The sequence below is a fragment of the Oryzias latipes genome, chromosome 21 (assembly GCF_053564925.1).
Source record: "Oryzias latipes strain Hd-rR chromosome 21, Olatipes_Hd-rR_3.1".
Classification (NCBI taxonomy): Eukaryota; Metazoa; Chordata; class Actinopteri; order Beloniformes; family Adrianichthyidae; genus Oryzias; species Oryzias latipes.
The window spans coordinates 18,309,241-18,334,939 of record NC_136257.1 but is presented as its reverse complement, the minus strand read 5'-3'; the positions used below and the strand labels follow the sequence as shown (position 1 = coordinate 18,334,939).

The window sequence follows — 25,699 nt, the reverse complement described above, 5'->3', positions numbered from 1 at the left end:
GTATGCGTCTGGCAAAAATCATGCACAGTTGCGTAAGATTTATTTAATAATTAAGTATAAACTATGTAAAATACACGTACAATTCGTAATACTCAACCAACGAAAAATTTTGAACAAATCAAAACCGAATTCACTTAAAGACCCATCAACCGAAGCGCTCGAGGACATCTGCGCACATCGCCGAATAAACTTCCATTCATTCATTACTCACCTGTCTCTCGTATGCAATCGCTCAACCTGTATATATTGGCTTGCAATGAGCCTTGTTCAGTGCGAAGTATTGTTAATTTAATAAAAGCTGTCGAAGTTGATTTAGTAGAAGCTGCCAGCTAGTCTGTTAAAAATTTTATGTTTTTTTGCCATACAGTGTTCCCTCATTCATTGCAAGAGTTATGTTCTACAAAAAATCCTGTGAAAGATGAAATCCACAAAGTAGGACTACATGTTTCAAGGCTCACTCCTCTCAACACTTTATACACTTTTCTCAGACAGACATGAACATTTTCACACTTTTCTCTAGGTTAAACTCTCAAAGTTCAAAGCTTCATTGATAAATTAGTTCAGGAATTATAGAAAAAAAATATTGAAGATTTATGTTCTTTTGACAAACTGAAGAGGTTCTGTACAGGAGACACAGCACGGAGGAGATACATTGATTGACAATGGTCTACAGCCAATCAAGACACAGAATACAGTGTTCTGTAAAAAGAATAAGGATACAGAAGCGCACTGAAAAAAATCAACAAAACAGCAAGACCGCAAAAGGTTAACCACGATATAGCGAGAGACCACTCAACATTGTATGATCAGAGGCACAGTAAATTAGCTTTGAGCAGATCAAATAAAAAGAGCCAAGACAGAAATTATTGGCAGTAATGGTTTAAATGACAGTAAACATAAACAAATTATCCCATGAGAAATTGTAACTTCTCTGACTTTGAAAACTGTATATTTGACATGTAATCACAATAAAGACTTTGTACAAAATGGTTTAATTTGAATTTATGAAATTGCTATTCTAATAAAACAGCTTTTTAACATTATTAACAGAGTTATACCGGATTTAGCCCTTGTCCTTGATTGACTGGATTAAACTGAATTGTTAGTCATTTTTTTCCATAACTAAGATCAAACTAATCAGGTTTAAGGATACAACCACGGTGAAATGTAAAGTAAATGTAAAAAGCCCAATTTTCCATGTTAAAGCAGTGGATTATACAAGAAAGCCCTAAAGGAGTCAATGAAATTCGGATGAGGAAAAGTGCTTTCGAAGACCTAAAGAACAAGTTGGAAAGGTGGTGGTAATCATACCATTTACTCTGAAGCAAATTGTATTTCTCGCACTGGTTTAACCCTTGTGCTATCTTAGATGACCCCACCCTTACATTGACGTGTTCTCCCTACCATGACAAAGGTGGATAAAGGTAGAAAGATTTCATGTAATCCATGGACACCAGTGAGGTTCACAAATCATTGAAGAAAAAAGGTTCAGCGCACTGTCTAGTGGGTCTAGCTGACCCAACCCCAATGTTAAAGTGCCTAGGATAGCACAAGGGTTACAGACATTTTGAAAGAATGTCCAAACCTCCCTAAGTGCAGTTTTCAACGCTCCAACACATGTTTGCTCTAAGGCTTTAAGGCCGGGTTTTGTACCATTTATTAAATGTAAGATTGAGATAATCTTACATTGTAAACTTTAAGATTTGCAATGCTGCAGTTTTTTTTTTCTACTACAGTGGCATTTAAAAAAACCATTACAAGAACATGGCTGGGCCAGGGTGAACCCACTTTGGATGGATGATTGGGTGGGAACATTCAGAATGGAAACATTGACTTATCAAATAAGAGTCCAAAATAACAAATGTTATCAAATCTGGCACAAATGGATCCTCCTTTGAATTATAAAACTCATTTTGTTTTCTATTTGAAAAATACATGAAAGGACACCTGTTTATAAAGTATATCATTGCTAAAGATATATAAGCTCCAAATTTTATGGTCCATTCCTAACAAAAATGTAAAAAGAAAGTGCTTTCTGATTGAATCTTTTATTTTCTGATTTTTTTTGTTTGTTTCCCAAATCTGGGTTTTTTTTACTCCAATACCAAATAGTAAAAAGTTACTTTATTGTTCCCTTATATCAAAATTGGACCTGATACTTATCATAAATAGTCTAAATGCAGAGGGAAAAAAAGCTGGAATAGTTGAAAAATAAAAACTCTTTCATTTCGACTCTTTTATTGGATGTTTTTGGCAACCTCTGGGAGAATGTTGCTGACATATGCACTTTTTTGTGTTTGTGTTTTACCATAACCAGTTACACAATGTTCAGAACAATGTTGTTAACCTTCTCTGGTCTGGTGAAAAAACAAAACAAAAAACACTTGGTTTGGTGAAGTCTTCTAGCGAGCCGTTGTTTCTGTGGGCATCACTAAGAGCTCCTCCTGGAACTGATTACAGTTGGGATCTCCTCTGACTTTAGGCGTTGATGGAATTTGAAGTCCGGTGAAGGGGTTAACACACCAACACTCCCCACGCTGACCGTGGGTAGACATGTTGCACTGGAATAAGAGAAGAACAACAAACTGGATAAAGTGAAAAACACTTGGGAGGAAAAGAAGGGGGGAGAGGATCACAGTGGGTAGTAGGGGACGCGTTAATGAAGCATAGCACATGGTGGCTGGAAATGTGTATGTGTGTGTGTGTATTCCTTTGTTGGGGTTTTTTTGGAATGGGGGGTAGGGGGCGTATATTCGTCAGCTGTCATTGGATGAGAATGGAGGCCTTGTGTTTTGGGTGGGACGGTTTTCAACCAATACCAGCCCATCCTCAGGTCATGCCCCCCAACTCACAACCTATCCAAAACCATATGTTCTTGCAAACAACCACACCAAGAGGCATGCAAGCTGGAACCTGGCCCCACCCGCGTCCCACCCCCACAGATCCCCCCCGCCCTTATCTCAAAAAAATAGGTCGTAATTGAAGTGAACAGAGTTTACACCGCGCACGCGGAGCCACCACGTAGGGGCTGATGGAAAAATAATGAGGAGGTAGGGGCAAAAGAAAAGACTTTCCGTTTTCTTCCTTCAGTGGGGAAAAACAAAAAAAGTGACAGTTACAGTAATTACTGCACAACAAGGAGGGACAACTCCAAAGGGGAGCCAAGTGTTGAGGAGGTACAGTGTTCCACCCTGGGAACTGAGGACTCCAATCCAAAACAATGCTGTTGTTTGTGACCAGTGATGGAAATTGGCTGAGTGGTTGAGAGCCCTGCTTTTAGGGGAACGGTGGCATCTGTTCAAATCTCCTTTGTGCCCCACTATCTCTACGAGAAAACACTGGATATGGTGACCTTGTTTGCCCTTTTCCGCCTCATTTCTATGGATGAGCAGATTTCAAATTCCCACTAGACGACAGCAAAGTTGGCTCCTCGTCTTAAACAAAAGTCTTCCCATGAAAATCTCCAAGCTGGGTAGTTTTTGCCTTGTAACATTGAGCTCAGAAGCTTGTTCTTTCATACAAAAAGACATCTGTCCTTGCATCCTTGTTTGTTTGTGTTGCTCATATAAAAAATATTCAGCAATTAAAATGTGTTTATGTGACAGCTTTGGTAGAGAAATAAAAGTAATTGCATGTAGTGTGTATGTTAAAGGTAAAAATTCACCACATCATATGTTGGTTTCTGCCAAAAGAGGAAAACTAAAAAAAAGAGAGGAGATCAAAAATGTATATACTTTAGCCACGCTAGTCATGTTAGAAGTGTTAGCCACGTTAGAAGTGTTAATCATGTTAGGAGCGTTAGTCACGTTAGAGGCGTTAGCCACGCTAGTCATGTTAGAAGTGTTAGCCACGTTAGAAGCGTCAGTCACTTTAGAAGTGTTAGTCACATTAGAAGTGTTAATCACGTTAGAAGCGTTATTCATGTTAGAAGTGCTAGCCATGTTAGAAGCGTTAGCCACTTTAGAAATGTTAATCATGTTAGAAGTCTTAGCCACGTTAGAAAAGCTAGTCATGCTAGAAGCTCCAGCCACGTTAGAAGTGTTAATCACGCTATAAGCGTTAGCCACATAAGACGCATTCGTCACGTTAGAAGCGTTAGTCAAGTTAGAAGTCTTAGCCACGTTAGAAAAGCTAGTCATGCTAGAAGCTCTAGCCACATTAGAAGTGTTAGTCATGTTAGAAGCCTTAGCCACATTAGAAACGCTAGCCACATTAGAAGTGTTAGTCATGTTAGAAGTCTTAGCCACGTTAGAAAAGCTAGTCATGCTAGAAGCTCTAGCCACGTTAGAAGTGTTAGTCACGTTAGAAGCAGTCATCACGTTAAAAGTGTTAGCCACGTTAAAATGCTAGCCACGATAATAGTGTTAGCCATGTTAGAAACGTTAATCACGTTAGAAACCTTAGCCACTTTAGAAACGCCAGTCATGCTACAAGCGTTAGCCACGTTAGAAGCGTTAATCACGTTAGAAGTCTTAGCCACGTTAGAAAAGCTAGTCATGCTAGACGCGTTAGCCACTTTAGAAGCGTTAATCACGTTAGAAGCCTTAGCCACGTTAGAAACGCTAGTCATGCTAGACGCGTTAGCCACTTTAGAAGCGTTAATCGCGTTAGAAGTCTTAGCCACATTAGAAAAGGTAGTCATGCTAGAAGCTCTAGCCACGTTAGAAGTGTTAATCACGTTAGAAGCGTTAGCCACATTAGAAGCATTCGTCACGTTAGAAGCGTTAGTCAAGTTAGAAGCGTTAGCCACGTTAAAAGTGTTAGCCAGGTTAAAAGTGCTTGTCACGTTAGAGTTTTAGCCATGTTAGAAGGGTTAGCCAGTTTAGAAGCGTTAGTCCCGTTAGAAGCGTTGGGGGTGTTAGAAGTGTAGTCACGTTAGAAGCGTTGGTCACGGTAAAGCATTAGTCACGTCAGAAGCATTAGCAACGTTAGAGGCGTTAGTCACGTTAGAAGTGTTAGCCATGTTAGAAGCGTTAGCCACTTTAGAAGCGATAGCAATGTTAGTCACATTAGAAGTGTTAGCCACGTTTGAAATGTTTGCCACGTTAGAAGCTGTAGCCATGTTAGAAGCATATAAATATATATTTTGTAAGTGATCATGCTACAATCGGGATGTAGCCATTATCAGAAAGGTGGCCATTATCAGAAATTAACAGACTTTGTGAAAGCAACCGTCAGACAAGAAGCAGAGGACAGTTCAGGCTTCCAAGTCATACGTTAATTTGTGATAATGGACACCTTATCTGGCATTACCCCTTATGTAACTTGCAACCTTATTTGCAACACCTAAAAAATCAGACAGATGCCGCTAAAACAAACAATAATGTGACTACTCTAACTCCTGACCTTGGTTTAAAAAATGTAAAAAATAAAAACATTACACGTTAGCGTATTTGCAATAACACCCAAATTTGCTTGGAACACATAAAAGTAACAAACTGACATTTTGACAGAGAAACCTATACCTCTCACAACCACTTTAACATCAATAAACACTATCAGAATTATTAATCCATATAAAAGGTACTCCAGATTATAATGTGTAATGTCATTTCTAAAACAAAATTAAAACTTTAAGTGTGCTTTATAGTGCAAAAAGTGTGGTAAATTGAAATGGCACAAACATTTAAGAATAGATTTCAATAAATCCATTTGATCTCCGTTTAAACTGGAACAACTAGAGGTTCAGTTAAACCATCAAAATCAGTTTTCACACCTAACACATAATCCTGTCGGAAACTTGAACTTTATGGTGCATTTATGGTCCATGCATGTATCACAGGTCAACTTAAAAAAATTCCATCTTGCATAAATCTGAACAAAACACAAAAGAACTGTGTTTGATCTCCTGGGCCACATAAGAAGAATGTCAAGGCGACAAGCGTATTAGATTTAAATGTTTTTGAACTGCACACATGATGGAAAGTTACAGGTCTGTGTGTAGGGTGTGTGCAGTGACTTAGACCAAACATTAGAAGCAATTTTCGTCTACAAAAAAATATTAATTACTGAGAACTTTGTTTAAATTCATCTGTACATTGGTGTATAAAAAGCATCTATAGTAATTTTTAATTCCATGAAGATCACCTTTGGTTAGGAACTAAAATTGAAGACAAACAACTGCACTCACGCTTTAATGGTAATGCTAAACTGCAGGTTTACTATGATTAGTGCTTTTGTTTTTTTTATGGAGCAAAGCTGGATTAAACAGACAGCAACACTTAGTTGCTTGGTAAAATGTCACTCCAGGTGCGGAAACCAAGCCAACCTTCTTTTCCACAATTATAAGTAAACCCCCCCAGCTAATAATTGTTGCAATTCCTGGAGGCTGGCTTCAAAACCAAGCAATTTCACAAAAGATTACATCAAGAGTAAGTCTTTTAACACGTCTTTTTGTTTTGTATTTTATTCAAACCATCTGTTTGACCCTTGACCCCGCTTCATTTTTTTTTGGAGTGAAAAAAAAAAAAGAATTTTTAAAATATTTTTTAACATTAACATTTTTAATTACACTGCAGGGTTCAACAATACACGAACTCTGCAGTCTTTTCCTGATGCCTTGTTTCAGCCTTATGACCTTTTTGTGCTCTTACCATCTATAAAACAGACAAAACAATTAATGATTTATTATACAGTAAACCCTTGTTTTTCGCGGGGGTTACGTTCCAAAAAGAACCCGTGATAGGCAAAATCCGTGAAGTAGAAACCTTTCTTTTTTCTTACAATTATTATACAATTAAATACTCTGTTATACATTGAAAAGAAAGAACAGACCATTTTACAGGCTCAAGCATTTGTTTCACAAATAAAAGTACTTTAGAAACGTTTTTTTTAACAAATAACTTCTGTACTGTACTGTCAAATAATAATTTTAATCAACAATGTGAATAGAAGGCTTCAAATCGCGGAGATTAGCCCCGCCCACCGCGACCCAAGAGTAATTGGATTAAACAGGAGAAAATTTAAATAGATTATAAAAAGATACAAAGTACAGTGGGACAAATAGTGACTCAGGTGTATTTTACTGCTCTACAGACTGAGCCGCTGCATCCTGACTCCGCTCTGCAGTGTTTTCTTCTTTTGAAGCCCGCGGTGCAGCTGTGTTTGTTCGGGAGAAGAACACAGTGATAGGCAGTTGTTGTTGCTCTTTTTTCTTGGGTTTTAGAGAAACTCGAAATTGCAAGAGAATTTGCACATACATACTGTAAATTTGGCAAGCTGATTTACGTATGTGTACATATTAAACTGCAACGTTATTGACGCACAGGTAGAGAAGAAGCGGAGTGACTTTTTAGCCAATCAGAATGCAGAACACAATGCACGATGCAAATCCGTGAAGTAGCGAAACCGTGAAAAGTAAACAAGGGATCACTGTACAGCTTTTGCTCAATCACAGGAATTCCCATTGTTTGACTCGCACGGAGCTTTTCTGAAAGCTTACAGATCAAATTTATGCTTTCAATCTGAAGTATAAAAAAAAAAGAAAAAGACAAAGTAATGTATTCAAACTAAGAAATAGATTTAATCTAGGGCATTGGGTTGTTTTGAGTCAGACAAGCCCATCCTAAACAGTTCTTAATGCAATTTAACATTGAATTCTGACAAACCACCCCTTAAAGTTTTTAGTCAGGTCAAATGCAAATTTGCAGTTGCTTTCATTGATAGTACATGTAGTATTAGTCTCAATAATTTAGTGTATAGTTATTGTTTTCTAGATTTTTTATAAGACGAAAGATCAATAAAAATCTTTTTTTTAAAAAGCAAACAGAAAAAAGAAGTCTAAAACAAAACTAATTCCCTTGCTTCCAGGAAAGACAGATCTTCATAAACGTTTTACTGGGGTGTTGATTCTGATTAATATTGCAACCAAAATGTAAACGTTCATATTTTGTATGTTTCAGTGAAGAGGAATAAATCACTAATATATAGATCAAAGATCACTTCAAGTTTATGCTTTTTGAACTAGAATGAAAGGTTACATAATCCCAGATTTTCAAGAGATGACCTCGCATTTGCAAAGGCCAAAACAATGACCTAAAAACTGGATTTGTGACTTTGACTGTACCTGAAATGAGAGCAAAATTCTGTTGAGCACTCACCTGTTTGACGTTGTACAGTCCACGTCTGTCACAGTTTGGAAACTTGAGCCCGTACAGGTCCTCCAGAGGGCCTCTGTTATCCTCAGAGGTCATCTTCGAGATTTCTTCTAAGACTTTGTTCAGCTCCTGCTGACAGGGACTCTGACATTAAAGATAAAACATAGTTTTAATGTCATAGCATCTGTGTAGGATCTATCAAAGAGATGTCATTATTTGCAATGCACATTGGTTATAACTGTGTTCATGGTAGTCTTTGTTTATTCTATGAAACATGTGGACATTGCATTGATGCTCTCCGCTCCCAAATTTGGAGGGAAGCCAGAAAAGCCTGTTACAGTTCCTCAAAAGACCACAGGAGGCTGGTTTCAGCTGGAAGCAAAGAATTCTCATTGACTATTTTGTTGAAAAGTCAAAATAAAAGTCTGTACACCCTGTTAACCTAAACTATCACATCTCTCTCTTTACTCTTGTTGTTTTGTTGTATTTATTTATTAATCTGCATTTATTTATATATCTCTTTACTCTTGTTTTATTTCATTCATTCATTCTTTCAGCCACGGGGCTGCCGGAGCCTGTCCCGGCCACTTGCGGGTGAAGGCTGGGGTTCACCCTGGACAGGTCACCAGTCACAATCACACACTTGCTGTGAGGCAAGAGCGCTAACCACTGAGCTAACCGTGCAGCCCTTGTTTTATCTATTTATCTGTTTCTTCTCCTCTTCATTTGTGAGGTGAAGAGGTTGTGCAGGCAGCAACTTATTTTCAGTGGTAGAGGAGAGCAGCTTTAAGTACTGACACATTTGTGCATGGCAAAAACACGGATACCTTATATCTGTGCTTGTGGAAACACTCTTATTTATTTCAGTTTGCACTGGATCACCGTCTGGACGTCAGCTGCTGCTGCTGGGATCATAGAGGTCCAGTCTTATGATTACTTGGCTGAGGATGAGACCAGGCACAGGAAAGTCCACCTGCCATGAAGCTTATCGTCCATCTGAATGTATGGATGAAAGGTTTTCTCCCTCTCTGTCTGCTCCTACTGCTGTTTCCTACAGCCTCTGTGAGCATGCTCAGAAGGAATACACCTAAAGAAAACCTTTTTTAAATTTTCTCCACCAGTTTTTGGATGCCTGTACTTTGCCGTTTGATGTCTTAATCTCTTCTTTCAAGATTCTGGTTTTGTTTAAAAGCAACAGAAAGTTTCCATTTCTAAATAAAGGCTTTTATTTTTACATTTTCTTGATAAATAAAAGCTAACAAGCTAGATTTGATGTAAAGTTCAAACCAACCTGGATCTCATACCTTTACATAGACTTTACTTTGACTTAAACCCACCAAGCAGAATCTGCTCATTTCTCTACAAAGCTGTTCAATCACAGAATAAGGAGAATGAAGAGTCCAGCATGGTGCAGGTGGACTACTAAAGAACTCAGTGTGCACTGGAGTGTATGTGAAACCCAACCTCCGCTTCAACTCCAAAGCACACGTTTTATTTAGAGTTTATGACATCACATGACCGCCCACTCAAGTGCATCCGTGCTTGATATCAGCCGTAGGTATTTCCTTTTTATTTACAGTCAGTGTGTCCTGCGTACAAATATATCTCTTCCTCTGATCCCTGATTTCTTTTTTTACCTTTTGACAAAAGATCACACATCACTTTGTTGAGATTAAGATAGCTTTCCATTGTTTGAAGTTAAATCTAAGTTCAATCTGAGGTTCATGGTTTTAATAGAAAACATTCATTCGTTCATCTTCTAAACCCGTTTTGTCCCTTTCGGGGTCATGGGGCTGCCGGAGTCCAAAATTCCCACAAAATTCCCACTTCTGCATTTCTGCACTTCACTGTTTTTTTTCTGTTGTGGTTGTGCTTGAATGCTAAATAGCTTGCAGGGCCTGATGGGACGGAAAAGAAAAGATTGACCGATTGTTCTTTTTTTATATTGATCATTGACACTCTTACGCCTCAGTACAGGTGAAAAAAATGTTTTGTTTGAGCACTGAAAACTACGGTGGCCCTGAAGTTCAAATCAGGTTTACAAATCACATGTTAAGGATCACAATGACAATTAAAAAAACAAAACACATAAAAAACAAACAGCATTACATTTTAAAAAACAAAGCAAAATTACAGTAGTCAAAATGTAAAACACAAACAAAAAATTTCGGAAAACAAAAACAATTTTTAGAAATCAAAATGAAATGTTATGAAAAAAAAACACAGAAAAAGGTAGGTACTATGGTAGATTTCTGATTGGATGCTGACTGTTGTCCATCATTTTAACTGAAAGTTATTTGACATGAAGCGATACTGGATATAATCATCCAATCAGCGATCTCCCTTGGTTCCTTCCTTCTTTGGTTTCTCCATGTGTTTCATTTTCATTTAGTTGGTTTGTTACATTTTGGTATTTAAATTTTTTTAGTTTTTTCCAAAACATTTATTTTATTTCATTTGCTTTTTTAATTATCGTGATCTTTATAATGCGTTTGTCGATGTGGTTTGGACCGTTATAGACATTGCCATGCCAATGCCTTCTGATAAAAAAAAGTGAACAGATGTCACCATCCAATCATAATGTTGCATATTGAGTATGTTATGATGACAAATTTGTTATGTTGAACCATTGCTTGGGTATTTATGGTTAGACGGTCATGCAACATTTTAAATAAAAGTATTTTTTGAGGTACCAATGTGCATTACTTTTAATGTTCTGTTGCTCTAAACAAATAAAGATACAAAAAAAATGTGAGGATTTAAGGAGTAAAATGTACCCAGACTGAAAAAGAATTTTATAAGCAATCTATGATTTGACCACTACTTATCCTATGTTTATGGATGTTAAACTCTGTTGATTGAATTGTTTGTGCTTTATTCTTGCTCTGATTGCTTGAAATAAACCATTTCCAGTTTTTAATGACAGAGGTGCTCACTGCTGACCTGTGGTTGTCTCTGGCTGATCTTCATTTTACTTTTGAGATCATTCTGGTGTATTTTTATAGCAGACTCCAGCCTCAACCAGGCATCCATGGACGGTCTCTTGGTCAGTGGATTTTCAGTCCCTTGCACCTCTGGGGGAAGGAAAAAAGAGAGAGAAAACACAAAAGCTGACTTCGTGTTTGTCCACAGTTGCTCTCTTTGGCAATCTTTTCAGCAACTTTTAGATTTTTATTTATTGTATTTTAGCAAACTTGAAGCATTTTACCCATTGAAATGAATAGGTGCAACCTTTCAGCCAAAAGAACTTCAACAAAGTCTAAGCTATGAAAATGTTTGAACCATCATATTGTTCATCTTTGGGTTAATTGTGGTCAATTTTGTGCAACAGATAATTTATTCTATAAAACTTAAAATCTCAGACAATTCCCATATTAACTGCTAAATAAACGGGGGGAATTTTCAGTTACTTGGTTTTAACTTGCTGCAAAAACAGCTTAGATCCTAGAAACTTAAAACATGCCCTTATAGAAGGGTTGGAGTTCTTAACCACTTGATGCCTATTGATACAAATATGCATCAAACCCCGTCATCTCCAAAATTACCTTCATTTAGCATCTACCTCAAAGCAAAAATATAAAGGATTTTCTTTCGTGGCTGGACATAACTTCAGGCTTCAAGTCACTCAGGTGGTTGAGCAGGTCGTCCAATGATCGATGGGTTGGCAGTTTGATCCCCGCTCCCCCCAGTCAACTGTCGTGTCCATGGGGAAGACACTTCACCCTCCCTGCCTCCATTGTTGATCTGGAGTGTAAATGGGCATGAAAGGGTGCAAACTGCCAGCCACGCCTCTGACAGTCTGCCCCAGGGCAGCTGTGGCTACATCAGTAGCTTACCAAGTACCAATTATCACCAAGTATGAATTATCCAATTTATTTAAAAAATGATTATCTTTGTATTAGAAGCCCAATGCTTATTGCAAATTAATTAAATTATTATTTTGCTATAGTTGGAATTAAACTTGAAAAAAGAGCCAAAAAAGAAGTTGAAAGAATTTATAATCCAACCAAATAAGTTGTCAATGTCTGTGTCTGAGGTTAGTACATATGAAATACTAGAAATTGTGAGAAAATATACCAAATAAAAGATTTGAAAAAATTGAATAACATAGATATTATTAATTAAAACACAATTGAGTTCATTGCTGAACCACTAACTCAATTATTTAATATGTATATAATATATATAAAGAGGGCATTTCTTCAAATAACATAGAAATAGCAAAGATTATTCCAATTAAAAAATGGAGGTCGCCATTTGTTTACTCAATAGAGAAGAAAAGAAATTTACTGTTGGCATTTTTGAGTTAAAAACGGAGGATGTTCTTCTTGAAAGAGTACATTAAATAAAATTTCTTGGAGTAATTTTGAATCATAAATTATCATGGAAACCACACATAACACATGTTCTCTCGAAATTGTCCAAATCATTAGCCATTTTATTGAAAGTCAAGTATTTTTTAAACACAGCAACATTGTATATTCTATATTGTTCCGTCATATTGCCTTGGTTGACCTGTTGTTTAGAAATCATGGGGCACAGTTACAAGTCAAATACAAAACATATTTTTATTCTGCAAAACTCTTCATGCAATCAACCCACAAAACAAATATTTCCAAAATTAAGGGCACTTACATTTTTTTTATTTAGTTTATCTTAGTACTGGACTAAGACATTAAAGAATAGTATTGTTGTTCAGGGGTTAACATGTGGAATTTATTATCTGGCGATTTGAAGAATGCAAACTCCATATATCAGTTTAAAAAAATGTATACATTTAAAATATAACAAAAACACCTTCTGGACTGAAAGACTCTTGTGGTTGTGAAGTAATTTTGAGTGTTTTTGTTTTTTCTTCTTTTTTTTTATCTACCGGTAGATACTATCAATTTGTTGGTAGTTGTAATCAGTGTCTGGGAAACAAGCCTTGGCTTCACCTGATTCCTTTTTCGGTTAATTTTGTTCAATGCTTATGTTGACGTTGTTCAGTGTCAATGCTATTTTTGAAGTTTTAAGTTTGTGTGTTTACGATAACTGAAATAAATGTCTCTCTCAGGAGTGAATGAATAATGGACACATTGTAAGTGCTTTGAGCATCTGGAAAGCGCAGATAAATCCAATCCATTATTATTATTATTTTGTTCAAGAACGCACTAAACGAGGTGTTCACACTGTATAAGCAGTGGCTTCTTCTTCTTCCTTTTCTACTGTTCACTAGCTCATGTCCACCGTCTATAATTAAATGTAGAAGCGGCGTAAATTCTTTTCTTCTACAACTCTATTCCGATAATTCATGTTCAGTTGCCATAAAGATTATTTTATTCAAGTCCCACTCTACTCCTCTTTATTTGCCCTGCCCATCTGTGTTTTAACTATAACACACAGAAGCTGCAGGTAGCCCATAATGATGCCTTTAGGATTCTATTAAAATGACCACAATACTGCAGACCTACAGAAATGTTTGTTGGTGCAAGAGTTAACACTCTTCACATGCTTTTAAGACACTTCATTTATGGTTATATTCAACGTCTTAATGCTTTTAAAAAGAGAATCATTTTAGCACTCACCAACATTAGACATAGCACTTGTAGATAACATCTCCAATTTAGGAATACTGGTCTAGACCCCTACGAGTGCTATGAACACTGGTAAAGAGCTTCCTCTTTTGTACTTTATATGTTTTATCACTGTTATTCTTCTTAGTATTCCCTTTTTTGGTACCTTTACTGGTGATTTTATTCTATATGACTGCCTTTTCTGTTTTACTTTCTTTTATGTATTTGGTCTTTATATTTGGACCAAGAGTCTGTACAAAAGTAATTGAAATAATAATATTAATATGAAAGACTTGGTGTCATAGAATGCTGGCCGAGCACAAACCGCATTTATTAATCTTTACTTCACATCAATTTTCAAATAGTTGCCACCTCTGTGACTTAAAAGGGACGCCGTCCATACGTCCATACAAAATCAGAGTCTCTGATTGGTCAAAGTCCAAGCTGATTTCACTTTTAATGTCCATTCAATGGCCGCCTGTCTTAGCCCAAAAACAGTCGTAGAACTTGAGTCGCTACCCATGAAAGCAAAATCCACGTTTACACAGGGAAGTGCTTCTCAAATAGTACCCCCCCCCGATGCCAAAGGGGGGGTGTAGTAGTAGCGGCCTTAGGCACAGGCAATACGGCAATCGCCCTGGGGGCAGTGGCGGCAGCAGCTCAGTGCTTGGAAAAAAAATCTGCTCCAATATTGGTTTACTATTATCTGTTATATTACAGAGTCTGTACCAGCCTGAAGCCTGTGAATCCCTGCAGCTGCGCGTTCCTGTCTTACAGAAGGAAAAGAGGAGGGGTATTGGGCTCAGGCTGCGAGGTGGAGCGGCGCACGGAGCCCAGCCTCCATTGCGCAACACCAGGATCAGTAGCGGTTTCAGGCACGGGCAATACGGGCAATTGCCCGAGGCGCAAATTTCAATGAGGGGCGGCTTCACCGTGCTTGGAAGAAAAAAAAAATTGTGCCACTATCGGTCTTCTATTATCTTTTATTTCACAGACTTTGCAACAGCCTAAAACCAGCGAATTGGCGCCCCCGCAGCTGCGCGCTCCTGCCACGTGTGTGATAAGGAAAAGGGGAGGGGTGCAGGCAGCGAGGAGCACAGCCTCGGTTGTGCAACACCTGGAGCATTGCGTGCTGTTGGATCACTCAGCTCATGTTAATAATGTAATTATTTATTAACTATTCTAGACATTTCTTTTACGTGTCTTTTCTGTCGTTTAGTTGGTGTCAGTATTGGACATAAAGACAGCAGGTAATGCAGGAAGTAAAACAGGTGCACTTTCTGAGATCATAAATAAACAGATAATTTTTTATGAAAGTATTGAGGTTTTTTGGAGGATTTTTATTGTTGGTGTTGCACAAAATTGGAAAATTACAAAAAAATTTGGAGTAAACCCAGTGATGAGTTCTATGATTTAGCTTTGAATGTTTTATAAGACCTAAAAATGATATTCACAATAAAAATGTTGTTTTGAAAACATCAAATCCCTCTGATACGTTTCACAAAGACACACACAGGACGTCACACACCAAGCAGAAATGAACTTATTGCTAAAAATGATGCCAGGAGTTCAGTTCTAAAAAAGATGGACAAAAGAGCAAAGAAAACGGAATTATATGATGTGTTATTTCTCATTATTATTTCCAGGCTTTGTTTGTTTTGTTCTACAGGATGTTCATTTTTGTAAAATATTGACAGAATATATTTTTATGGAGAGCAAAATATTATACATTATTTAAGGTTTGACTTGATTTATTCTGGATTAATTCATAGCCGGTCTTCTGGAACCGACATACCCAGAGTAAGCAAGTTCAGGCGGATTTCAGCCAGAGTTCAGGGTTAAAGTCAGGGTAGTTTAAACGTGCTTTCTGGAATACCCCCTGGTTCCTGAGAGCTCTCTGTTTCCACACATTAAGGTATTTTCCCAGAAAACAGAATAAATCAGGTTATTCTTAACTTTTTTTCAGCACTGGTCATCTTCTTGTCTAAACACTCTTCTAATAAAAAAATGGAAAGAAAAACTTCTCTTACTTGCATTTTTTGGATGAATACATGTGTTACACACAAAACAAACCATATGACATCCACTCATCTTCATTTACCATCTAACTTAATCACAAGGTAGTGTTGTGACCACTCTAATAACAGGCTCTTTAGCTGCCTTAGTCCTCATCCCAGATATTCAAAGAAAAGTCGCTCAACACCCTCAAGGCATCCCTGTCCCTCATTCGTCACACGTCTGATGCTATGCTAAGTGTTGGCTCTTCACGAAGGTTGTAATTAGATTGCGAAGACAAGGATCATTTAGGTTTCTAATATTTTGCCGTATGATAGACTAGGGAGGAATTTCATGACTTGTTTACATGGGACGTTAATGGGATTTGTCATGGGAAGAGACACAGTGGAACCACTGAAATGACGACAAAAACAAAGCATCTGTCATGGCTGTGGCCTAATGTTTGTTTGTTTGTTCTTTTGTACCTGGAGTGTTTTCTGTCGTTGTTTGTTTGTTTGTTTGTTTTCTGCTGCGGTGGGAGTTTCAGTCTTTGTTTGCAGATTGGAGCTCATCTCATCTGGAGTTCCTGATTGGCTGAGAACGTCTGGCTCCAGGTTTAAATACTGCCACGTCATCTGTTGGAACTCCCCCTCCAAGCTTGCAGCAGCAGAGCTTTACTTTGTTTGCTATCGTAAAAGGCTTTGGTCCTTGTATTTTGGTTCTTTTGTGTAGTTTTGAGTTTTTCTGTAAATAAATTCCTGACTTAATTTCAGCCTTTGTAAGAGTTTTTGAGTCGTTGGGGTGTTTAATTTGTTCCTTTTACCTTTGTGTTACATCCTTTTACAAGCCCCTAGACAGGGGTGTAACAACATCTCCACACGTTTCAGAAGAATCCAAGTTGTTACAACACAAATACAAGACTTGTAAGAGTCCAGGATGGATTTCATTGATGATTATTTGACTTTTCTTTTTCAGTTCTTGAATTCGTCTGCCAGAGGCATGGGTGTGCTTAAGTCCGACTACGTCTGTAATTAGCTCTGCCGAACTCCTAGCAGTAAATCATGTCAGAGAGGGAAAGTCCCCCTCCAGCCTTCAGAGCTTCATACACTTGGTGGCACTGTCCAGTTATTATTCTGTGCACACGCACTGCCAGGTGGCAAACCCCCATTTGCCTTAAACAAACCAGACTTTGTTATTTTGGCGTCAAGACTGTTGATGTGCTGACTATATTTTCATGAATTCATTTTTATTCTAACATATTAAAACTAACGGAAGGCTATATATCTTATATCTGATTATCAGTGTTGCTGCTCCACCTTTTCCCTCAATTTTATGCTAATCAGCGTGGAAAAAAACTCTGTTAACAACTAGCTTATCCAACAATGACCTTTTGTGACCTGCCCACCTTGTGAAGCGTGTCACTGACTGTTTTCAGGACATCTGTCAGGTCAGTAGTCTTCGCCGTAATTGTGTCTGAACCATAGCAAGATGCATATACTAACCCAGAGACCAGTTAAAGGCTGAGGTAACCTTTGCAAATGTTTTAAGTTAAATACCTGTTTAGGAGCGGCTTCTTCAATTTTCAAAATAAAATTCATGAAGCTCATTGTTTTCGTCTTTTTGAAACACAAAGTTTTGGGTTTTCAATCCTTCTAAGCAATAATTCCCAAAATTAAAAGATGTAAATGCTTCAAAATATTTAATACAGTTGGGAAAAAATCTTCATAAAATATGAATTTTAATATTAAATTGCTTCACAATATTTTCTTGTTTTTTTTAGATGTTAATTTATGTTGATTGTCATGACTATCAACATACATGTTGATAATCATGTATGTTGATAGTCTGGATGCCATTTTTTCATTGCATAGCTGTTCCACACAAAAAGCTACTGCTGCTGCTTTTAGATGTTACGACGGAGTATTAGGGCCACCAAAAAAAAAAAAATTAGAGCCACCAAAAAAAAAAAAAAAGTAAAATTACGAGATTTTATCTCGTAAATTTAGGAGATAAAAACTCGTAAATTTACGACTTTTTATCTCATAAATTTACGACTTCAAATCTCATAAATTTACGAGAAAAAAGTCGTAGATTAAGGAAAAAACACCGAAGTTGTCCGTTTATCGGAACCTAGCTTGAAGATGAAGTATGTGGAGCCTTTTGTGAAGCTTCATTTCCGGATTATTATAGGTGTAAAACAAAGAGATTCTGAACCTTTTGGCGAGTCAAAATCAGATTATTTTCCGTGTAGCAGTCTTTCCGGGGTTCAGTGTCAGTAAAGCGGAGTTTAATATATAAAATAAGGAGCTCAGAGACACGTTTGGGTGTAGACAATCGCTGCAGCCTTTATTTTCCTTTTCATTCACATATCCTGAAGTTCATTTGTCTCATTACGTCATGAACCTGTCATCCCAACACCAATGCGGAAGTAAACAGTCTTACAAACGCCCCCTCCTGCAGATGAAATGTCCCGTTTCAGCATAAAACAATAAAGAGGAATGAAAATAGTGTTTTATATTGGCTTTGGAACGTTGAAAATGCCAAAAAAAAAAAAAGTGCTTCTCCTTTTGTGTGACGGAAGCGTCCCACAGACGTAGAGTCTTGTCTTTGGTGGAGGAAGAAAGGATTCAAGCAAACAGCTGCAGGGACACCGACGACGGCTTCATCGGGCTGCAGAGATCCTGCAAACCAACCATCAATAAATAAAACTTTAATGAATCGTAAATCAAACAAATGACCTTCCAGACATTTGGAACGTTATCAATAAACATTCAGCTCACCTGTTCAACAAAGTTTAGTCGGTCTTCTCTGCGGCTGCACGGCGTTCACCTGCTGCTCTGCATGCTCACTTCCACTGTAATCTCCTAAAATTACGAGTTTTTTTCTCCTAAATTTACGAGTTTTTATCTCCTAAATTTACGAGTTTTTATCTCCTAAATTTACGAGATAAAATCTCGTAATTTTACTTTTTTTTTTTTTTTGGTGGCTCTAATTTTTTTTTTTTTGTGGCCCTAATACTCCGTCGTAAGATGTTGGTCAGTAGAGTAAACAGAAATTCTACTAAATTCTAAGAGAGCTACATGAAGGATAGAGCAAAATCTGATATTAAACAGCTAAAAGGCCTACTTTTCCTAACATAGAAAACAAATCGTGATACTAAGCAAGATTTTTTGAAATAAATTGTTTTTAGATTACAAGTTTTGGCTAAAATGTGCACACTTCAAGATATTTTTGTTGATCTGACGAAAACTTGTAAAGGTAGACTGTGTCCATATGTTTCCTTTAATATGTTTTGATCTTTACAGTAAAGTAGAAAGTGCAGCTAAAGACTGAACTTTGGCAAACTGTAAGAAACATGTCCAGCCTATTTTCATTGGTAGTTTAGTGTCAACCTCAGTTCCATCTTCCTCCAATCATTCCACACCTTCTGAGTCTTCTCATCTTGCTGACTACTTTTTTTTTCTCAGCTAACCTGGTTTTGCTGCAATTCAGATCATTGTCCTGCAGCATGACATGATGTTTGCCCCGAGAATACTGCTGTAAGCAAGTAAGTCAATCATTTACCAGATGATAAGAAACCCAGGTTTGACCTTTTTAAAGACCCACTCCAATGAAAATGGTGTTTTTTTTTGGTTTTTTTTACATTTTCCTGTAGCATATTACTTATGATGGGGGACATTAAAGAATGTTTAAAAGCTTAAAATTATGTTTCTGGAAAAATGCCATTGGAAATGCTGTGATGTGGGTGGACCGAAGTCTCCCTGCTCCACTTTATTCTGATGCATCATCCACTTGCAGACAAATAGATTTATGTACTCTTCAATTTCTTCATCTGAGCTAGCTAAAAAAAAAATAACACAAAAAAAACTGTACAGCTGAATAGCTACGATATTGATAGCCATTTTTGTTGCACCGCTAATTCTGCTTTACGCATATCTGTCTCCAGTGAATTCTAGTAGGAAATTCATAGTAATGGAACATGCATCATACTAATAGCAGTTTTCATATAGATCTGCTTTTAAGCTCTGTTTTTGATGTTTTATGTGGCCTGTACAGTTAGACTTGTTTCAATTGTTCGGCAGGTGTGAAAGTTCATCTAAAGTCTGAGTCACAACTGCCCTTACGGCTGTCTGCGGGTGAAATCATGCATTTTTTATTTAAACTGTCGTGCTGCTCCTTGCGCATTCCTTGTGTGCAGCGTGACCATCGGAAATGAGGAAATTAGAGTGTAGTTAGTGTCAGTGAGGAGGCAGTGCACACACCTCACTAATGACTAATGTGGGGCGTAAGCACATCGACGACAGCATCGTCCATACGTCATTAGTTTGAGCAAACCACATTATCCTTACAAATACTTCACGATAACTCCTACCACACGTATGCCAAAGGCGCTCCTTTCTATGATCCTTTAATGGCCCGGAAAATGCCAAAAACCAAAGAGGTCAACCCCATATGTATGCAAGTGACTAAGACACAAACTCTGGTATGAGCCACACATAGTATTTCTGGTCTGCGTCAAAAAAAAGGGCATAGATCACCTGCAAGTGAACCTTGGGGTGTTTTCAAAACATACAAATGGACTGTTCAGCAAAGATTGGAGGTCATGTAGAGTAGGTAGAAAAAGAAAGGACCCAACAACAAGCACCTGCAGTGCAGATTTATAGAAGCACGGTTCATTTAAAATAGTTGATGTAATATATGATAAAGTTAGATTTACTTGCAGGACTAGCTAGTTTTCCTTTGCTCTTATCAGTAGCTGTTACACAAATGTAGATTTGGTTTGTTTACAGTGAAATCAATATTAATGGGTAAGCTTTTGTATATTTATTTTACATCTAAACTGATTCCACTTCCGTATTCTATTGCAGTTTAGGATAAAAAATTTGGAATGAAACTATATTAAAAATTGAATAGATTTAGCTTTAGACAAATTTTGAAAAAAATACTGACTAAAAATTAAACATAGATGCATTTTAAAATGTCTTTTCCTTCATGGGTAAGCACACCGTTTAACACCAGGGCTGATAAAGAGACACGCAATCACAAACAAGTACATCATGCAATAGCTAATAGTTACAGGAACACACATAGTTTGTTTTTATTAGCTTATTTTTATAAAAACTCAACACCTGTGGTTTCGGAGGTTTGGGGGGGAAAGAACACATGCTCTGTCCTTCTGTGGTCTGAACAAAATGCCTCGGTATGCATGTATATACAAAAAAGAGATTTTGATTAATTATGTTGCACCCATTGCCATGGTGATTTTTCCCCAACAACAAACTGAGTGTCAATGGAGTGCATGCTAAAAAAAGAAAGTGCACCCTCTCAGCTCTGTCGTCTTTCATATGTGGACATAAAAAGTCGTGGAATCTCAGGTTGATACGTCTGTGAAGTTTGTGCAGAAAAGAGAAAAAAAACTGTCATAAATAGTGTAATTATTAGTGTAACATATACATTAGTACTATAGTGCATACATTATACTATAGTACACTTTAGTGTTATTTTCCATGTTTTAAAGAGCTTTTTCTAGCAAATCTGAGGTGAAAGACAAAAAGCTCACAACATAGAGTTTTTTTGTTGACATGCAACAGCTGCTTAATTTAAAAACATGAAAAAAAACTTGTCAATTTCGAGAAAAAAAACTATAAAAAAAGAACACAAATGAAAAAATCACCAAGCACTATGGTTAGGAAGAGGACCAGTAACCCTGGGATTTCTGAAGGGTTTTACACTTCTAATGTACAGTCAACTGTCATTGGATGGTATCAGGGTGTATCTGTATAAACCCCATACATGTGTGTGATATCTGGTACCAAAATGCTAGAAGTGTAAATTAAGTGGGTTAGCTGATCATAAAAATCTCCATGTTTGGCCAAATCCCATAGAGGCTTGATTTGACTGACATGTCAGAAAGGTCAAACCTTAGGTCAATCCTTCAAACTTCCTGCCTTTAAAGTCTCACTTCAATCATCTTTGACCTATTATTGTAAAAGTCTTTCAATTATGATAATGTTGTTTTTAGCTAAAATAAGGACGTAGTTTCACAATTAGTATAAAGAAATACTCAGAAACACAATTTTGTGATTAATTTTCTTTAAATATTGCCATCATCAGAAAAATGCTACAAGAACATGTTAAAACCACCATTTCCATCAGACTGGGTCTCTAAACCAATTCTGAACCCTTTTTGTCTAGTGGAGATGTTTATTTTACTAAATATGGCCACATCCACTAATGACTAATGTTTCCATGTAAGAATGTACATGATCTGCAACAGCTATTAGCCTTACTGCTTCATATGTATAAATGTATTAATTGACCCAAAACATCTCAGCAAATCAACACCTAAAGAACGAAATATTTTTTCTGGCTTGTCTATGTGAAAAATATTATAATCATGAATCTTATTCCAAAATTTCATTGTAAAGTTTGAGATAATCTGACCATATATGACAAGATAACCCAATAACTAGTCCAACTGGGTCACTTTGTCGCAACGTTCCAAGGTCCGATTTAATCCTTCTGCTATCCTATGACCCCAACCTTACATTGACGTATTATCCCTACCTTGACAAAGGTGGATAAAGGTGAAGAGGATTTAATGTAATCCGTGGACACCAGTGAAGATCACAAATCATTGAAGAAAAAAGGTTCAGTCTTGTGGGGTCCAGATAACCCAACTCCCAATGTTAAAGTGCCTAGGATAGCACAAGGGTCACGGAGCTCATACCTTCTTTGTGGCTCTACACGGTAAACACACATTTACTGATTGGTTTTATTTAACAAATTGAACTTTTAAGACTTAAGTACAAAAACAGTCTTTTTTTGTCCCTAAGTTAAAAAGTCATTTTATTAATCTAAGATGACTTTTTTAGTCATTTTATTAATCTAAGATGACTTTTTTAGTCATTTTATTAATCTAAGATGACTTTTTTAGTCATTTTATTAATCTAAGATGACTTTTTTAGTCATTTTATTAATTTAAGATGACTTTTTGACTTTTTGTAATTTTTCCTTAGATTTATACAATAAGCATCCAAAATCTGAACTGTTTAAGGATTTTATATGTGTATATATACATGTATTTTCCATTGACGTAAACATCTTTTCTTTGTCAGAATTGTGGTGTTAGAAAATAGAAAAAAAATATCAAAATAATACATATTTTAGAGTGCTTTAGATGTGATAAGTTTTTGCTTCTTGTGTTGTTCATCCTGTTTACTCCCGATAATAGGATTTGTCATAGTTTCTGTGACTCACCGTTTGTTGCCTGGTGCTCCAAACCTATCATGGCGCCTTCGTCTGATTGTTGTACACAGCGGCCAAACCCCTGGATGAGCTGCTGCAAAGGTAGATCAGCATCCATGCTAGGGTAGCAGATCAGGCCACTGGAGCATCTGGGGGTGTAGACCCCACAGAACTCACCCTCCATCCTGGCACACACCGGACAGCACCCACAGCCCGGCTCTCTCACAATCTCTGTGCACCCGGCATCCACTTTTGGACATCCAACCATGTTCTCTGCTGTGCAGCTTGAACATCTGAAGACTATTTCGGCCAGCAAAGTTCCAGGTGAAACAAAGAATGTTAGCAAAAAAACAAATGTTAAACAGAGATTCATGTTGGTAAAAAACTCTAAACACAATAAAAATGACCCCGGGACGAGTGCAACGTGAACCAGAGGATCATCCAAGAGTCAACCCTTTGAGTAAACAGTTTAGTGCATGTGTCAAGGTCCCATCTGCTCTCGTGTTACTAACTGACAGAGACAGCCTCCTGCCTGAACTAGGAAATCTATAATTTTTTAATGGTTAGAAATGTTGATTCACTTACTTTTTCCATTTTTCCTCACTTAACAATTAAGGAAAAAACACGTCTATTGCTAGATTCACACCAGACATGCGATGCACTTTTGAGTTCTTGTACGTGCTTTTATCATCACACTGGACTTTCGCTACTACTATTGTATGTACTCACAATTGGAAGAGGCTTAGTGCAAAATGCTGAAGCAGTGCAAATTTCACGAATCTCGCTCCAGGCTTTTTTTTCACAGCTCTAATCCAATATTTGAAAGACTTGGTGTCATTATTCCGGTCAGGCACAAACTGCAAATATTCATTTCTCCTTCATTATCAATTTTCACATGGTTGGCACTTCTGTGACTTAAAAATGATGTTTTATATAAATATATGTCACTACCAAATCTGAGTCCCTGATTGGTCAAAGTTCAAGTGGTTTAACTTTTGACAAGCCTTTGATGGTGGCATAATTTGTGTGCAATGCGTGGACACGAGTTTTTAAGCCTGAAACACTCATATGTATGTTTACATAGACTTTTCAAAGGAACTGTTTGTGCGTCGCTGAGGCTGGTGTCAACATAGTATATGACATAAACTTAATTTGTTGGGCTACCAATTCATATCAGCACTTAAAAAGTCTATTTTTTGTTGAACTTTATATATTCTGATATATGGTACTTCAAGTTAGCTTAAGAACGCAAGGCATGCATTTTTTTTCTTTGGTACCAAAATCGAGAAAATTTCAATGGATTGTCAAAACAATCCTCATAGCAACCAAATGACCAGCCATCAATCGATGTCGTAAAACATCCTCTTTACTGACCTTTTACATTGAGGGTCTCAGGCTACCAGCAGGTTACACCCATAACCCATGACCAATTCTAAACTTTCATGCCAAACAACCAGATACTGTAAGTCCCCCGATTGGGATAAAGCAGTTCACTGACCTCAATGCAGTCCAATTGTTTCTTTACATTTAGCATTCTCATTGCAAGGTCAGAAAGTAAACAAAGGGTAAATAGAGATTGTTGTCAAGTTTGGCTGTAAATGACTTGAAATAACCAGCGGCTTAACGGAATGAAATACTTGTGTTTACATTAAATCATTTTCAGTCAAACATTAAGACTTTGGGCTCAGAGGCCTTGTGACTCAAATTGTAACACCCAAGCTGGGCTGGGCAAGCTCTAAATACATACATATCAAACAAACAAACAAAAAAATCGTTAACACCCATTGCTTGCAGTAGGAACACCATTTCACCATTTCAGAGTCTTGAGACAAGAGACATTGCTGAAATGACTTTTCAGAGAAGGATTCCCTATGCTTGCCTTTCAGAGCTTTCCTGCATTTTGGCACAAATGGGCTAACCTTTGGGCTTCCCTTAGCTTAGCCAGTTTGGAAAATTAGGCAAGATCTGAATTTCTTCCATACCTCTATGACTTCTTCCTATCCCAACACTTAGCCCTCCAAGTGGAGAGTTTTGGAAAAATTGTGTCTCTAAATCCGGACGTTACTAATGCTTGATAATGTCAACAATAGGTCATCTACGTAAACGCATTGCTACCAGTGCTCAGAAAATACACAACAACATTGGTTTTAGAATTTTCTAAAGTCATTCAAAAACTAAATAAATTTAGGTGTAAACGTCTTTCTGTCAGAGCACACCCACGTGAAGAAATGTGCTTCTCCTCCGCATCACTAATGCAACACAGATTACCCTACCGGCATAGTGATAGCCAGCCCCTGTAGCTCCTCGTTATATTTTAAAAATATTTTGGACACCACTACAACTTCAAATGCCCCTACAACTGGAACAATAGGGAGGAGCCAGATGGGTTGGGGATGAATTCCGATTCTGCCTTAGTCTAACCTGATTACAAAACTCCATTGACATTAGAAATCAAGACAAGAGCACTAGCTCCAGACACAGGAACAATGTGACCAAACAAGAAAGGTAAATCTAATAGAGGTCAAACACATTCCATATGTTGTAAGACAATGTAAATTTGTACTTCTACTTTTAAAAACACTCCCCCATATCATAGAAAATGGTTCGGTCTTCAAACTGTGAAACTTGCAATTAACGTGGAGTGGTTTTGTGTGGGAACACCTCTAAATGTCTCCTTTTACAACTCATTTTAGCTGTATTATTGTGTTTCTCGTTGCTTGGCAACTGTGGAGACATGCAGTTGCAAAACATTGTTGAAGCATGTTCCCTTAAGGGGAACGAGCTGACAGCTCAGTGCTGACAGAT

General features: G+C 37.3%; 1 protein-coding gene across 1 annotated transcript; it reads right to left on the bottom strand.

The window, feature by feature from the left end:
- Window positions 1–2,221: 2,221 nt before the first annotated feature.
- Window positions 2,222–23,379, bottom strand: igfbp2b (insulin-like growth factor binding protein 2b). Its single transcript, XM_023950918.2, has 4 exons — window positions 22,907–23,379; window positions 11,040–11,170; window positions 8,100–8,240; window positions 2,222–2,561 (listed from the first exon to the last, which is right to left on the bottom strand). The coding sequence occupies exons 1-4, from the start codon at window positions 23,265–23,267 to the stop codon at window positions 2,403–2,405; spliced, it is 792 nt and encodes a 263-aa protein (XP_023806686.1). The 5' UTR covers window positions 23,268–23,379; the 3' UTR covers window positions 2,222–2,402.
- Window positions 23,380–25,699: the final 2,320 nt, after the last annotated feature.